The sequence below is a fragment of the Stegodyphus dumicola genome, chromosome 1, assembly GCF_044657685.1.
Source record: "Stegodyphus dumicola isolate Sdum_Otavi_A_Nest chromosome 1, ASM4465768v1".
Classification (NCBI taxonomy): domain Eukaryota; kingdom Metazoa; phylum Arthropoda; class Arachnida; order Araneae; family Eresidae; genus Stegodyphus; species Stegodyphus dumicola.
This window is the reverse complement of record NC_140768.1, coordinates 179,634,231-179,652,125: the sequence shown is the minus strand read 5'-3', so window position 1 is coordinate 179,652,125 and position 17,895 is coordinate 179,634,231. Positions and strand designations below refer to the sequence as shown.

At 31.3% G+C, this 17,895-nt stretch overlaps 1 protein-coding gene across 2 annotated transcripts in view; it reads left to right on the top strand.

Annotated features, from left to right (window-relative positions):
* Ing5 (inhibitor of growth protein 5) overlaps positions 1-16,452 on the top strand; it is a 52,133-nt gene extending 35,681 nt beyond the window's left edge. For both annotated transcript variants that reach the window (XM_035370516.2, XM_085823274.1), the window contains exons 5-7: positions 4,703-4,817; positions 8,672-8,816; positions 14,831-16,452. In XM_035370516.2, the coding sequence (XP_035226407.1) occupies positions 4,703-4,817; positions 8,672-8,816; positions 14,831-14,932 (362 nt within the window). In that variant the 3' untranslated portion in view covers positions 14,933-16,452. The remainder of the gene's footprint in view (positions 1-4,702; positions 4,818-8,671; positions 8,817-14,830) is intronic.
* The last annotated feature ends 1,443 nt before the right edge of the window (positions 16,453-17,895 follow it).

Genomic DNA, 17,895 nt, shown 5'->3' with positions numbered 1-17,895 from the left:
TATTGAAAAAAACTGTCTCGTCCTTAATTTTTGCACACCAGTGTATTATCATCTACGAAGGTGGGCACATAGAAAACTTGTAATCCCAATAAAAGTTTCCCCCCTCCCTTTTCTTGTGTTGTCATTGGTCCTTTACTATCCTTCTCTTTGGAAATATTTTATGCCACCAATTTTTGTCATATTCGTATTGTTCCAGTGCCATTTATGGTTTTTAATTGTGTTGATCAATTTACATAGGAAAAAGGTGGGTGTTGTTAATTAAAAATTTGAAAATTATTTTAGATGGAGCTGTAAGCATGAGAGCTCTGTTGTTTCACATCACAATCTCGAGTGCATCGTAATCTCGAGTCATCACAGTCTCGAGTGCATATTTTCAAATAACAATATCTGAAATTTTATTTCAACTGGTTAAGCTGATAGGCTAGTAGAGGTTCATATATAGGGGGATTTTTTTTATACTACTATGTGCATCTGTGAAAAATTTCCAGGCTTATCAATCGCCTAACTAAAAGAGTGTGATTAATTTAGAAGTCAAACAACAAAAATCAGTGTTATATTTTCAAATTTTCACAGGACTATTTGTTCGGCATGATATTGTATGTTAATTAAAAGAGTGTGACTTTACTGGTCCTGACATTATGAAACTTCTCAAGGATGGTTATTTTGAAAAATAAATGAAAGTTGTGAAAAAAGAAGCCTAGGGAACCTTAAAGACTTAGAAACCAAGTGTTTGGGTAATAAGAAAGATTAGAACATTAAATCAGTCATTGAGAAGATGCTGTAGAAGTACAAAAATTTAGACCAGTGGTTGCCAAACTTACAAAGCTTCTGAGCTACCTTACCATTTTTAAATCCCACTGTGAGCTACCAACCAAAAGAACTACCAACTTCACACACACACACACACACACCAAAAAAAAAAAAAAAAGTATAAAATTCCGAAAGGTTTCAGATTTTAAATTACGTCCAAAGGGGCGTTTTTTAACATTTTCTATGTTACCTTTATTTATTAAATATCATGTTCTTTGCACTTAAACCATAAAATTCAGTTCAAGAGATCACAAAATAATTTTAAAATAAATGTATCTTTAGAATTTCCAATACACAGTATCGCACATTGGAGATAAAAATGTTTTTTCTGTACAATGTTGCTATTACTCGCTTTGAAATCATTGAGTTTGTTGATCAAAAATTCATTAAAGTTTTACAAAATTTGAAATTGATAATAAAACAAATTTCAAATTTGGGCTTCCAGATGCCCATATTCGCAAGAGGATTACATTATTCAAAATTTGATGGCTCTAGGTACCGTTGTTTTATCACAATGCGAGATACATGTATACATTTATGCAGATTTTTCATTATTTAATTTCTTTAATTGTAATACAAAGTGGTAATATTTGGTGGAAATAACTTGAAGTGAAATAACAATTGTAGTGAATCAACGCAAAATACCAAAATGAAATTAATGGTCCTTCTGAGCAAATTGCCCCTTTGGACTTAAAAAAAGTTACATTTGTTTATTGCTTATAGACTTACATTTCTAGCATATATGAAATCAATTTAAATTAGACTGTATATTACAACAACAACAACAACAAAAAAAAAAAAAAAAAAAAAAAAAAACTTTAATTGAATTCATAAGAAAGAAATTGAAGTGTAGTTAGTAATAAGTAACAAATGTAATAAGATATTTTTATTAGACTTATTAACTTTAATTAGACAGAATGAGACAAGAGGCCAAATATTTCCAGAGCTTGAAGAAAGGAATTTTACAGATAAATCATTTTGAAAAATCATTCAGTTCTAACTCCACTGCAGCATTATCTTCTTGAAAATTAAAATGCTTCATGACACAAGTAGAGAACTTTTCAGCGTCAACTTCTATAAAAGTAATTTGACAAACTGTACAACAAACAATTGAAATCCTTTTGAAATGTTGAAAGCGTTTGTAAACTTCTCAAATCTGAAATTTTTTCAGAGTACTGTTTGTTGTTTTAAGAAGCTGTTGAAGACCCTTTTTTTCAAGGGTTTGCTTCAAACATGCAATGTGTTTGCATTCACTTTGGTTGATGTTTTTATCCCACAGTTCCCTTTGTTTAATATTTTTATGACTGTTTTCATTACATCGTATCATTTCAAAACCTGTCTCCTCCTGCCTAATACAGAGTGAGATAACGAAATGTCTAGAAGCTGGGACTCAAACTCACTTACTGATAGCAATCATTAAAAAAAGCCACTGTTGAGTTTGTTGTTGTTATCCCTACCTTGCAGCTGCAAGTTAACCTTTAGGTGATGTCTGCGAGAAAAGCAAGATTCTGCAGCCAAGCTGGATCTTCTAGTTCACGAAAGGATTTGCCTCATTCTTTCAAAAATTCTACTAAGGCAGGGAGCAACTCTTGAAAACACTGTAAAACTCTGCCTCCACTCAACCAACGAACTTCCGTATGAAGCACTAGATCACCACACTGGCAATTCATCAGTCAGTGCTCTGAACTATGATGTCTCTGAATTCCATGTACTCTAACTTTGTTTAATATTTTTATGACTGTTTTCATTACATCGTAATTAAAAACTTTCCACACAGTGACTCTTGGTGTATTACTCAATGGTAAGACAGAATTTTCGAAAAGCTGTTGTCTTTACGACTCAAGGTAAAGGTTATTCCTTCTGAATCTCTTCTCTCTGCTTAACATCGCAAGAGCTCCATCAGTTGCTAAACCCACCAACTTATTTATAGTACTATTTTCAGAGTTGATAAGATCTTTAACAGTTAAAACCATGTACTGTTCTGTAGTGCATCCTGTTAAAGGTATAATCTTTACCAGCTCCTTTCTTATTTTGAAATGATCAAAAATCATTCTTGCAAAAACAGCCATCTGAGCTGTATGAACTATATCAGTCGATTTGTCAAGTTGCAGGTGAAATAGCTGTAGCGATCAAAGTCAGTTTTAAGTTGTAAATAACATCAGAATTCATAACTTTCTCACTACAGTATTTGTAAAAAACTGTACAAATTTAATAGAAGACATTATCTCAGTTTTACTTTTGAAACTATCAAATAATGCATCTGCAGCTTCTAAAACTGCAGTTTTGATTATTTCACCATCTTCTTATGGTTTCTTATTATGTGCAATAATATTTGAAACTCAGAATGACACCTTAGTTGCTCCTTTATTCTTGTTTAATGATTTAAAAAAATTATTATTGAGCATTAAATTTAAATTTTAGCTGCCTTACATTTTCTTTTTTTAGAGCAGAATTCAGTGGGCAATTCTTTTCAGTCCCTGAGTGAGCGATTTTGAAGTGATGTTCGACATTCCCATTCTTCCCAACTGATACAGTTGCATAGCACAGTAAACACACACATTTATCCTTTACCTGGGTAAAGAAGTAATTGGTTTCCCATTCCGAACAAAAGTGATAAGTTTTTTGCATGAACATACATCATTAGAACAGGCCTCGCTTAGTACCAATGCATAAATCAAACTATCCAAATTAGCAATTGTCTCATATACACACGCAAAACATAATGGGCTCAACCTCACATGCATACAATCAATTATGAGATGGAACTGACATTGGCAGTTGCATTGGAGAAAGAAGCAGTTGTTGCCGTGCCTGTCCCCTGTCGTCAGTGTCAGCTCAGTGGAGGAATCAAGGTTAGCCAACTGGAATGTTAATGCAATCTATTGACAATGTCCTGGTGAGCTACTGAAAGAAAATATCCCTACGAGCTATCGGTAGCTCGCGATCGACGGTTTGGCGATCATTCATTTAAACTGTTCCATGAACTTAAAGGTTTACTTCCTAAACTGACATTTTGACTATATTTTATTATAGCATTTCTTTAATTAATAGAACATTTTTTTTAAAGTAAGGTATTTAAATGGTATTGAATAAATAAATAATAATTAAAAACGTAATGAAAGATAATCTAACATCTGTTAAAAATCTTATGTAAAATTCTGTGTGCTGTAAAGTATATGTCTTATTTTCTCATATAAATCTTTCTTCTCTCAGAAATTAGTCATTTTGATGTGTATATTTTTATTTAAAGAATGCCACCCCTCAGAAACTTTTTTATATTGAAGAAACTAAATGAAGTAGGGAATTTCCCCCCAACATATTTCCTCTTGCAAGAGCATAAGTTATTCAACATTGATAACTACTATTGACTAAATGAAAGCATTCTTTCTTTTTCCAAGATCCTCTGAAACCAAAGAAATTATGTGACTGTTAAAAACTTATTTTGTGACATAATAAAATTGGAATTGAATCTAGAAAAGCATCTCATTTGGAGTGCATTGATGTATTGGGAATGTTTTTAAGCATGACCTGTAAACAAGAACTCTATAATGTTAACAGTTGTTCTGTTCTTTTTGAATAGCATCTTCAATCTAAATTTAGATACAATAACATGCCAAAGAAATATTAATTTAGAAGTCAAACAACAAAAGTCAGCATTATATTTTCAAATTTCACAGGACTGGTTTCGATGGTTTTACCGAACCATCATCCTCAGCTGCAAAGTGCGCCTTGTTGTTTGACTTCTAAATTATTCTTCAATCTTGTTGTAATATCTTTTCTCGATTTTCAATTTCAATATATTTCTCAAAAATTTCAAAATTACAGTTATTATTTTTAATAAATGTGTTATGTAAGAAATAATTTTTCTTTTTCCTTAATTGGTTTTGATTAGAAAAGGGAAGAAAAGCTGGTGAAAAAGAAAAGAAAAAAGGTCGACGGGGTACTTCAGATGATGATGAAATCCCTAAATCAGTGCGGAAAAAACTCAAAACACAAGTTGCTATTCAGTAAGTTTTCCTTTTTGTAAATTTAATGAATAATTTTAAGGTTTTATTTTAAAGAGAGGTAACCTTTTTTTTTTTTAAATTTGTTTATTTTACTAAATTTTACAGGGCTTTTAATAGTATTTTTGTTCTATGGTTATAAATAGCATTTGTTTATCATTTCAGTTTCAAATTTGTTAAATTTATCATGAACTCAAATTTATCATTAACTAATGAAATTTGTTCTTCATTAGTTTACTTATTGAAAATTTCATCCATGTGTATGTTTAGTTAATGCATAAAAGAATTTGTGGAGATTCAGTGTTTGATATCACTTTGAGTGCAATATTAACTCAATTAATTAGTAATGCTGTTATATATTCTGCCAATATAATATTGATTTATGTGTGTGCTGTCTGCTTCACATGATTTTCATTGTTCTATAATCTGTCTTTAAAGAAATAGTATGTATATGTACAGCCATATTCTTGCATCAGCAACTAAAGATCTAATGTTGCTTTTGTCATCTTTTGCATTCCTGATGAAAAATACATAATATTTCTAATAAGCATTGAAGACAATATACAAACAAAATACTTTTGGTATTTTCTGCTGATTTGTATTTCAGCAATGTATGATTTATGTAAACCTCAGAATTTTTTACAATTTTTAGTTTATATATAGTGTGCACATGCAAATTTTTTTCCTGTAAAAATTTTAATTTTCATATGTATGATACATCTGTGTCACTAAATATTTCTTGTATTTGAAGAAAGGCAAAGGCAATACAACTTTTCAAATTTAATTGACTCAAAGTCGAAAACTGCTTTTTGCTTGTGACATTGATCACAGTAGGAGGATAATCATATGCAAAGAACAATAATTTTCAGAATATCTTTTTTTGGGGGGGGGGCAAAAGTGACAAAAGTAGATCATAAAATAAATTATTCAGTGGAAGAATATAGAGAAAGCTGAAGCTTTTGGATCAGCATGGCGAACATGTGGATCTATTTAAAGCAAGCATGTCAAACTTGTGGCCCTAGGCTCAGTTTTCTGCGACCCTTGGTTCCCTTTAAGAACGTAAAAAGGTAAGGTTGGGCTTATAAGAAAAGAGAGCCTGTTTTGTAAAAAAAGAAAAAAAATGCTGAGAAGTTTCGACATTTGAAGAAATGTTCCGTGATAATATATCTATCAAAGATAAGCACTCTCAATTTTCTGCTCCTTTTTCAAACAACATTAAGATAGTCCAGCCTGTGTACAGATGAAAATAATAAAAATTCAGATTAACTTGGCTCTAAAACAAAAATCCAGTGTGGTGGGTATCTCTGAATTTTTCATATACTGTTTTCAGAAAGTTCTGCAACTGTCATAAAACTTTGTGTTTTTCAGAAAGCTGAAAATTTACATCATAGTGATTTCTATGTTAATTGCATACATATCAGTGGGAACAACTTTTCTCACTTTGAAAAGGAACCAAGTCACTAGTAAGATCCAGGTTAACAGATATGTATCTGGCCTTGTTCCAAAAATAGTTAGTACAAACAGCTTATCTCCAAACATCTGAAAATTGATTGCAGGAAAAAGATGCCAGATGTTGGGGAAGTAGCAAAATCAATCCATTTACAACCCAGATTCTCATATGTTCCCTATTTTTTTAGAACTACAGTATTAGTTAAAATTTTTTGTTCTTACTCCAATTTCAAATGCATCACAAAATATCAAAATCTGATGTGTACACCACATGACTTCCTTGTACGGAATATTAAATTATACGCATTTTTTCTTGCATTTCATTTAAACTTATTGGATTGAATTAAATTTACTTCGCCGACAGCACATAAACCACAATAGAATAAATGCATTCTTTAAAATTCACTCTATTTGTTTACCATAGCAACACTCTGGCACTACGTTCACTTAACAGTATTGTATTTCATTCATATTATAACTCAGAATGCACAAAATTTATATCATTTAAAGAATTATCTAGTCGCTGCCACGTTCTATTCAAATACTATAATAAAGTTAGAACGATGTATAAAAGAAATTAAGCAAACAAAACAAAAAAGTTTTTCACAGACGATTGAGTATTTCTCATTCAATTAATTCAGTTCTCACTTCGCAACAAGGCAAAAATACATAAAAACTCAAAATATCTGTATTAAAAATTACGAAGTAAATCCTAAATAATTATTTCCTCGAAAAAATTCCAGAAAGGATTAAGCATGATTTAATTCGCAATAATAAATGAAGGCGTTATCTTTGTTGTTGCGAAGCTAGGTTTCTCTAGATTGGCAACAAATCCACTACTCTGCTGTTTCAAATGTAAACAAGCAATGGCCGCCATCAAAAAATTGTTAGGCTTAGCGGCACTTAAACAATTTTAAAATTGTTGATAATTCTAAAAATATTGCATACAGATTTACTAAAGGCATAAAAACCTTAACCGGAAGATATTGATACATAATTCAATCATCTTTAAAGCAAAAAATGTACAATTTACAAACATATAAGAGTAAAGAAACTGAGATAACTGAGCTGGGTAACTGAGTAGATATATATATATAAATATATTTATATACGTTTGGTGCGGCCGATTGCAACCAAAATATGAGGTGCACATAAACATGTTATAGTAGTCGTATGTACAAAATTTCAATGTTCTGAGGCTACTCGTTTTTTAGTTATGCGAGATACGTACGTTCGTACAGACAGCACGAAAAATTCTCTTCAGAATTCATTTTAAAGCAGTTTTATAATTTTTTTGGAGGAAAAGAGTCTTTTATTTTGTCCTTACGTACAAATATCACGGAAAAACATCGTTAAATTGCATTCGAAAGCAGTCAAAATGGTTATTTTCGTTGAAATATGCTGCCTGAAAATTTTCACGATTACAATACTTCCTTTTTACTTCGTATAAGGAAGTAAAAATGGCTTTTTTTCTTGTGACCTGTACTACTGTACACTGATGATTATTTGGGCCACTTGAGATGCTTAGTTAACATATCTGATTTAACCTTTTCTGAACAGCACCCCAATATTCGTCCCTGCCGCCTGAGCTTCCATGATGACTCCACTGAACGGGGGATGCTTGCTCGTTAAGCCTAATTGTGCTAAAAAATTCAGCAGAATTACATTTTTTTCCAAATATTAAAGAAATTACATTTACCTTTATGCTTGGTGAATTATAAAATTAAATACGTATAATGTTTGCGGTTGTAATCATATGTATATAGTCAATAAAAGAGGAGTTTTAAAACAAACTTTCAGCATTTGTTGAACTACAATTAAAGTATTTAATATAAAGCAATGAATCTGCACTGACACATCTACACATACATATATACATTTAAAATGAAATTAAAAAATTTGTTTTCTTTGTGATATAATCTGAAGCATAGGTCCACGCAGAGTCCTACATTGCAGTCTTTACACTCAAAATAAGACGTTTTCTCGAAGCTCGCTTTCTCTGCATAGTTAGAGAGCAGACAATTTATCTTCTTCTCATTTTCTCTTTCTTCTTGTTAAGAATTAGAGATGGATATGCCTTTCTGAAAGATAAAATGGTATCTCTGTAGGTATTGCCTGAAATTCATATTCTAAAAGCATCATGCAAAATGTAAAATGCTTTTCTTTTGGCACAGCTCTACCAATAATGAGATTTTTATGATCTTGATAATTTTGTAACTTCAAATATTTGTAAAATAATTTTTTTTTTTTGGAACATCCAATGGATAAAGTAGTTTTTTAACTTAATATTTAATTATTTAATATTTGCAGAAAATACTTTGTTTATTTCATGTGTTATATTTATTATTTGCTCTGCTATAATAAACAAAACATGTATGAATTTGAATTAATTCATTAAAATATTGTAGACCAGAAATTGGTGCTCTTCCAGCTGCATTGACAATTACTCATCCTTCAGACGTGCTTGATATGCCTGTTGATCCAAATGAACCAACTTATTGTTTCTGCCATCAAGTATCTTATGGGGAAATGATTGGTTGTGATAATCCAGATGTAAGTAAAGTATATATTTTTAGCAAAATGATAGCTTTAATTTATTTGATCGATGCATTTAATGCTGAGGTTCTTTCAGAGCAAGTATTTTTAAGCTTATAGAAATTTGCATGTTTAAATGCGAAATTATTATTGTTATTACTTTAAAATAATTCTCATTTTATCAGACTAATTATCTTCTTACTTAGTAATGTTATTATGTGTATGATAAAACCCAAGGTATTGCAATATGATTTGTTAAAATGTTACATACTTTAATCAAATTATTGATCATAAATAAACATGCTTTTATTTCAACACTAAAGTAATTCGCATTTTATCAGAATCATTATTTACTTAGTAATGTTATTATGTATATGCCAAATAATAATAAAATTGATATTCTCTAAGGTATTGTAATATGATAAAACATAAGTATTGGATTTGTTAAAATGTTACACATTTTAATCAAATTACTGATCTTAAATAAGCATGATTAAACAATCAGTCTCTAAATAGTAAGTAAATAATCCCTGTAGGCTGAAATACTGGTAATACCTGCAACCATAAACAGAGAGGTAAATGTAACAGACAAGGTGAAATCATTATGCTGGTTAGAAATCGGAATTTTGAAATTGAACAAAACACTGGGAGCAGCACCTTTAAATTTTATAGGTTTGGAAATGCTTGAGAGAAAACTTTTGATTGTGAAAGAAGCAGATAAATTACTAAAAAAATATAATGTAATTGTAATTAAGCCAAAGAGAAGCTGCATTTGCATAGGTAATTTTGCAAACAGCATTGTATAATATATTTATACAAATAAATATGGTACGAAGTCCGAGATTCGGACTTGTCGGGACTTCGACGATTCTGAATTTGGGATTTTTCCGGTTGTTAGATCATCAGTTTAAATCTAGTAAGATGACATGTAGAAATTAAAAATATGAAATCATGATTTATGAAATAATGAAGCGTTTATGATGCAAAGGGTGTCAAAATTTACCAAAAAGGCTTAATATTTATTTGTTTACTTTATTAAACATTTCTTTCAGTGTAAGTTGTTTAAGTTGGTTCATTTTCTGTGCTAATACTTTCTCTTTAATTCTACAGACAGACATAGTTTCTTTTTCAGTTACAAAGTTCCATTTTGTTAAGTCCTGTAATTGCTGTGTCGTGAATTCGGACTAACTTATCAAACGAAATTTTTTCATTTTCAGTAACCTCTCTGTAACTTTCTTCACTATCGGTAACAGTATTTTCTGCATCTAGAACCATACTACAGATTTCGCCATTCCTTTATTAATTGATGATTTGGGCATTGTCACCATAATGGAAAACTTCTGTTACACCATCTTAATTTATTACCGCTTCTCTGCATTTCTTTACAAAATCCATTAATTGGAAAATTTCACCTTTGGTTTGCGATATCTAAAGACCTTAAAATTCACGGCTATCATCTTCATCATCCTCACCATGCAATATGGTAGCTGGGCACTTTTTAAAGCATCTGGAGACACATCCTCCCACGATCATGTGATGCTCACCACAGCAGATTTGAAGCTAAAATGTTAAAAAAAAAAAAAAAAAAAAAAATTATTGAACAATCTTGCCATTATTCAAGAAATTTAACATGGATTTTAAAAATGCTTCTTTATATTTGCATTTGAACGTTCACACTATTACGATATCCATAGGCTGAATGATGACCATGCAGTTTTAAGGAAAGTATAATATGGATGCATTATCTTGCACTAAAACTTTAAGTGAAGTATGAGCCGAACAGTTGTCTATGGTCAGGACAATTTTTGCATCATCAGGTAAATGAACTGAATTCAAATGTTGGCGAGTCTCGGGTATGAAATGATTTTCAAACCAATTTTTCATTTGCTTGTGTCATCCGTGCTCTTTTATTTTCATGATATTATAGCGACGAAATTCTTTACTCTTTTAAATGCTCGAGGTTGTGTAATTTTTATGATTACGAAGAGTTTACACTTGTGCTTTCCTGCAGCATTTGCGCATACTAAAATTGTTAATTTTGCTTTAGAATTTTTGACAGCACTTGGAGCTTTTTCTTTTGTACTGGTTGCCAAGGTATTTTGTGGTACATATTGTCAGAAATGACCAGTTTTATCAGCATAGTAAATTTGTTCTGGAAATAACTTTTCACAATTAATCAGTTCTCTAAATTCATCTGCAAATAATTCAGCAACTTCAGTATAATCTGAAGTTTTTCCACCTGAAATTTTTAATTGCCTTATACCATGGCGATTTTTAAATTTGGATAACCAACATGTCAAATATGTGCACTTAGTTTTTAAGTTCATTTTTTCATGGAAGATTTTGGCTTGAGGTATTAGAACTCTTATCTGTCAATGGTATACCCTCGCTGAGACGCTGTCTGACCTATTCAATCATCACTTTGTCATGATAGTCACTTCTAGCATAAGGAATAATTTTTCTGCTATTCATTTGCGAATGGGGTGTCAGAATCACATAAAATTACTATTTCTGTTTTTTTTTTTTTTTTTTTTATGTCAGTTGACTTTGCAATGCCATATTCCTTCCATAATTTTGAGACGGATATACCTTTATCCATTTTTTGCAGAAATTTCCATTTTTTGTTTGATGGATATCAAAACATGCATATAACCTTGTGCATATATCCAGAAGGAAATCTTGGAAATGTGTCGGAGTGCGTATGGCGAAGAAACATTATCTTGCAAGACAGTATTTTAGTGGTTGAAACTTTTCTGTGACGCAGAACGACGGCAAATGTTGAAAGAGTTAGGAAGTTATTGCTGCAAGATCGCTGTTCCTCTGTTTGAATAATGGCAAACGAATTGAATCTTCCTCATGAAATCGTCCAGACAACATTGACACAGGATTTGGGTAAACGGAAACTTTGTGCAGTGTTTGTCCCTCATTATTTAAGTGATGAACACAAGAGTCTCTTCTGTTCATCACTTAAGAAACAGCAGTGATTGGACTCCTGTGGTGACTTCATCAATGTAGCAGATAAAGATGACACATTTTTACGTCAGCTGACACAGATGAAATGTGATGTTTTGTGTCTGATCCACAAACGAAACGCCAAAGCATGGAGTGACGCGGTTCCTCATCGCCAAAATCGAGAAAGTTTCATTTTGAAAAATCAGAGGTTAAGAACAATGTTGATTACCTTTTTTGACACACAGGGAATTATCCATAAAGAATACGTACCGGAAGGTTAAACAGTTAATGGTGAATTTTATTGCCATGTTATGAAGCACCACCTGGCTTGCATTCATTGTGTTCGGCCCCATCTCACTGCATCAGGCAAATGATTTCTGTTGCATGATAATGCATGCCCTCATACTGCAATGTGTGTTAGATGGTTACTCGTGCAGCAGAAGGTTACAGAGTTATTTCACCCTTCTTATTCCCCGGATCTTGCGCCAGCAGATTTTTTTCTCTTTCCACGACTGAAATTGGTACTAAAGGGACACTGATTTTCAAGCATATCAGACATTCAAGCTGCTGTTGCCAAGGAACTTAACACAGTCTCAAATGAGGACTTTTTCGAAACTTTCCAGAACTTGTAGGAACGTTGTCAGAATTGTATTGTAGACAGTGAGAACTACCTTGAAGGACAGTGGTATATTTATATGTAAATATTATAGCACAGTTATTATTATGACATCAGTCACCTTACTTTTTGGTCTCACCTTGTAATAACAGCCTACAAAGATTAATAAGTTGGACCAAATCAGGAAGTTAAAGAAAGGGCAATCTTCTGTATTAACTGAAATTCCTTGGAATCAATAAAGTATAATTTTAGTCCAGCTTAATGACATCCCCTATACATTATTGGCTATGTACTATGAGATTGGCAACAAACACAAGTTGTTTAGCTAAATTTTGTCTTGTTTTTATCGCACACTGAAGCAGTTAAGCCTGAATTGTATTAATTTAGTTATTTTTTGCACATGCTTAAGATTTATCTAAGTCCTGAATAAATAAATTCGCACATATACTTAAGGCTGATTGAGGGCCGGTGCTAGATACCTTACTGCCTGATGCAGTCTCTGGGGGTCCTAAATTCTGCTACTAAGTGCCCCTCTAAGTTCTAAATTTTGGGTCCCACTGCTTTCCTTAAAAAATTTTGTCATTCCTTAATTTTGCTGCTTGGTGCTTCTCTAAATTTTGTCTTTCCTAAATTCTGCAGCCCAGCGGCCATACGAGCTCTCGTACTGGTTCTGGGTTTATGTGAATAACAAATCAGTTGTTCTTAATTCAGATAGCAATAATGTAATCTTTTGGTGTATGAGTATCATTAACAAAACCTGTTTTTAGCATATGGAAAGAAATTTTGGTACTATTCCGTTTTGAGGGCCGTAAAAAATTGCAGCGAAAATGTATGAGCAAAAGTGCCAAATCTAGCAAACGCGCCCATTTAACAGCATGCCAAATATAGCGTACATTCTGATTTCAGATTGCGTAAGTTTAAATAAGTTTATATAGTTCTATATTTCTTAAGACGCCATTGAAATACTAGTTTAATTTTTGAATCCTTTTTTGATACCCTATGGATTTAACAATTTGGGAATTGCCCATGATGAAAAGTCTGCGATAGAATTTTGGGTAAAGTGCAGAATCGCCCACTGCTTGATGCGTTTTTAAGAATTGCACATACTCGGTATCCATGTACACATTGACTTATTTTAACTTCAATAAAAATCCCAGAATTGCACAAAAATGGCACTGCGCACATCCTTGACTTTATCTATGTACACATCGACCTATTGTCACTTAAAAAGTAAAAGAAAATTGACAAAAATCCAATTGTTTTTACCGTTGTAAAAAGCTACAAACAAATAAGTGGGCAATTCTGCACTTTACCGAGAATGTTTTCAAAGAAAAGGCATCATTCATTATAGAAAATTATGTTTGAACAACCAACGAGATGACATTAAGCTTTAGCGATAACTCGGTAGCGAAATAGCAATGCAGGCATCCATTCAGCTATGTTTAGCAATTTTTATATACTAAATTATAATAATGATCTCAATAGTTATTTACTCTTATGCTTCCATTCAGTGATGTTTAGCCTTTTATATATAAATTATAATAATAAAAAAGTATTATATTAAATTAACCTTTCATCTAAATTTACACATCAATCTTACATAGTTATTTACTATTATACTTCCTTTCTTGCATTAGGGTTGCCGCAATTATTTTTGATAGCAACAAAAGTGTGGCGATTTTTTACGGTCCTCAAAACTGAATAGTACCGACATTTTTGTTAAATCTTTTCTTGTCAACATTTCTTAGTGCATTTAACTTAAATCTGTAATCATCGGGAAGCGTAATGTCAACATAAAAGGTTACCATAATTTTTGCTATTATAAATTAAATTACTGATATAAAAAATTATTTAGGCATCTCTGCATGAGTCTTTACTCAAGTTATCATGTTTTGATAAACATGCGGTGATGAAAGCAAAATATAATAATGATTTGCCAGGTTGGCATCAGAGATTACAATATTAGTAGTGTAAAATCAATGATTTTTCTATGTTAAATGTTTCCGTTTGAGACATATGCCAAGGAGTTACGCAGCTACAGAGCCAAATTATTGATCACACAAATGTATGCTAAAATTATTGTTTCTTGAATAACAAGGTATTTTATTTAGAGCTTTTAGTTTTCAATTTTTATTAAATTTTATTAATAGTCTTATCATTAGAACTCATGAAGTAAAGGTGTAAAGCTGTAGTCATCTTTAAAAATAGTTTAATTTACTGTTAATATCTTTTATTGATCTTATTTTCATTTAAAAAATAATATGTGGAAGAAGGGCACATTTTTATATTGTTAACGAAGTACAGAATATGTAAATATATCAATAAATTTTCCAATTTGCAATTAACTTGCATGTGTTGAAGTATCTAATTGTAATACTAATTATTAATACAATCATTTAATGAGGAAATCTTTTAGTAATGTTTCTTAAGAAATGTATTTTAATTTATCTTATTTTATTCATAGTGTCCCATTGAATGGTTTCATTTTGCATGTGTTGGGTTAACAAGCAAACCTAAAGGAAAATGGTATTGTTCAAATTGTTCTGCAGAAAGGAAGAAAAAATGATTCAATGAATGGATTTAAATTATAAAGAACCATATTTGATGCCTGTATATATTTTTCAATTTATTGAATTCTTTAAATTCATTCTTTCTTGCAATCAACATGCACTACTGCATACTTTTATGTAAGCCTGCTTTGAAACGAAGCAAAGCATAAATTAAATTCAAACATTTTAATTTACTCTCATTGTGAAGGAACAAGTTAGAACATACCTCACTTGTTGTTGCATTATTAATTTTATTTTATTTTTTGTCTGAAAGTAAATAAATTTAAAATATAAATTTTATATATTTTCAGAAATGCTTTTGTAACTTAACCATTGAGTTGCTGAGAAAATTCTGGCCATTTCAAAACCTTATTGTAAGTGCTTATGTTTGTATGAAACCAAAAGCTGATTGTTGCAAAAGGTATGATTATTCTCATAAAATACCCTTTAGCCAATGCTGAGGAAGATATCAGATCCAATCTGCATAGCTGAGAAATGAATAATCTGCTAGCTACTCATTTATCTTAGCTCCATTGATTAAGACTTGTTCCTTCCACATTTCTGAAGCTAGGAAACACAGCAGTCTATTAGTATCAGATTTAATCTAATTACAATGGCTAAATCAAATTTTTTTTTTTGCTCAGGCATGTTAACTTTTGGGAGTTTGCTTCAGCCACGTGTTATTGTGAGTTATTGTGTAGGAATTGGAGAAAACTGTGCCACTGCTGCTGTATCTCAGTGAGTTTAATACTACTAACATGTAGAATCACTTCAGGTGTGAATCCTTGGTTAGGTTGAAGCATAGGTAAGTTATTTTTTCCCATATAAGTTAATTTGAGCTATTCCATATAAATTCATGATGTAGAGGCACTATTTCCTATTCCACATGGAAATAGAACTTGGGCATTGATATGGTGAAAAATGGAAAGCAAAGCATTATCTTCCAAAGCTGATATCAGGGTTCAGAATTTCATTGTGAATCTTGCTTGCCATATACACAAAATGCAGTATTAATGTGATTATTCAATATCACACCAGCAAACCTAGATCTGAAGTTGCATGCTTAAACAAAGGACTTATTTGAAGGCACATACATTAGAGTAATTAACTTGAATTTAGTTTTTTGTTTCTTCTTACCTACGTTTTATATAACCGTATATTAGAAGTTTTGAGAGTGATCCGGTGAAGATTCCTTTGAGAGGCCAGAAACAGCCAAAATTTTCTCATCAACACAGTGTCTCTGGTATTTGAATTGCAAGAAATTCATTTCATTTTTTATTTTCATCTAATTAATAATAATAACGAGCATTTCATCTTTTTATATTTATAATAAATATACCTAAGACACTTGTCTTGGGATGTATGTAAATAAAACATATTGCTTTTTTTCCCCCCAACTTGTTTGATTTTTGTTTAACTCTGTTCTAGTTTGTTTTGATTGTTATTTGGTTTATAATTTATGTTCTGAAATGACACATCTGCTAAATTCAACAGTCATTTTGTACAGAATATAAAATAAATTTCGGTTTTTAATTCATGTTTTAAGTATCTCCTTTCTATATATCGTATTTAATGCATACACATATTATAGATTTCTGCTGCTTTATGAAATGCTCACGTGTAGCCAAGTGAATAAAGCTGCTGAATACTAATATCTCATAGCTCATATTTATTTATCTTATGCATCAGGAAAATTATGCGTGTTTTTTATAGTTTTTATGATGTGTAATATAAATATGAACCAGTTTACCATAGAAAAGTCACAGTAAAAGCATATTTCCTTGTAGAGAGATAACCATCATGTGCAACCAAAGTATACGACTTATATTTTTATCCACGTGTAACTTACATTCAACCAAAGTAAAACAAACCATGTTTTGGAAGTAAAGTATTTCAATGAAACATTTTGTAAACCAAAAAAGCAATTCCATTAATTTATATGAAAAGAGGTTTTTCAAGGAAGCCATTAAATAATGACAACATATTTTTAAACCTAAAAGTTGCAGTGAAAGAAATAATGATATAATTAGCAAACAATTCATATAAATAGAAATACTATAATGTGAAAATTAACTGGGCAAAGGAATATTTTCACATAATTTTTAAGTTGCTTGCCAGTTGATGCAAGCAAACCCTTCAAAGCAATTTTATCTGCCTTAATATCATCTGGATGTCTGCTTTCTTTCAGCTTATTTATGTGAGAAGAGGGAGTTACTTTTGCATACTTTTTTAAATACATTTTGTAATCATTCATTTTAATATATTAAAACTTGATATAATGCCTAGAAGAAATGCAAAGATAATCATGCATCCATGACTGTAAGAAATGTTGCTTCCATAGGCTGGTGTTGGAAAATCAAGTTTCTCTCTAATTCTGAGAAGACACAATGAAATTGGATCATTTTCTTCAAAAAGGAAGAGCAAATGTTAAAAGGGAAACAGCTCTACAATCTGGTCAATTTCTACTCTAAAATAGCATTATTAATTTAACAAAAATTAGCAAAGATCTTAAAAGAGATCTGTTGTGTATCTGTAGTTATATCTATCCTTCAAATGTCCGAATCTAGACTTCTTATTGTTGGTCAGAAGGCAATATAGCCAATTAAAAAACAACTTTTGACCCATCAAATGAAGCAGAAACAATTATTGTGGGCCAAACAATACAGATCTTGGACCATCAATATTTTTTCAGCTATAAGGCATTATTTGTTCATCAAATGTTGTTAGACAAAGCAAGGGTGAATCGGTAAGACATTAACTTATCCAACAAATCATAAAATACCTTCAAAAACAAGTGTTTTGGGCTTTTCTCACTGCATATTGCACTGAAAGTGTAGTTCGTACTGATGGAATGATGAATTCATTGAAGTATATAAATATTTTAAAACGTGACTTCGCTTCATGCCACAATTTGAAGTCTGTCTGAAGGTTTGAAAATAAAGTTATTGTGCTAGATTCATCTGGAAATCCACCAGACTTA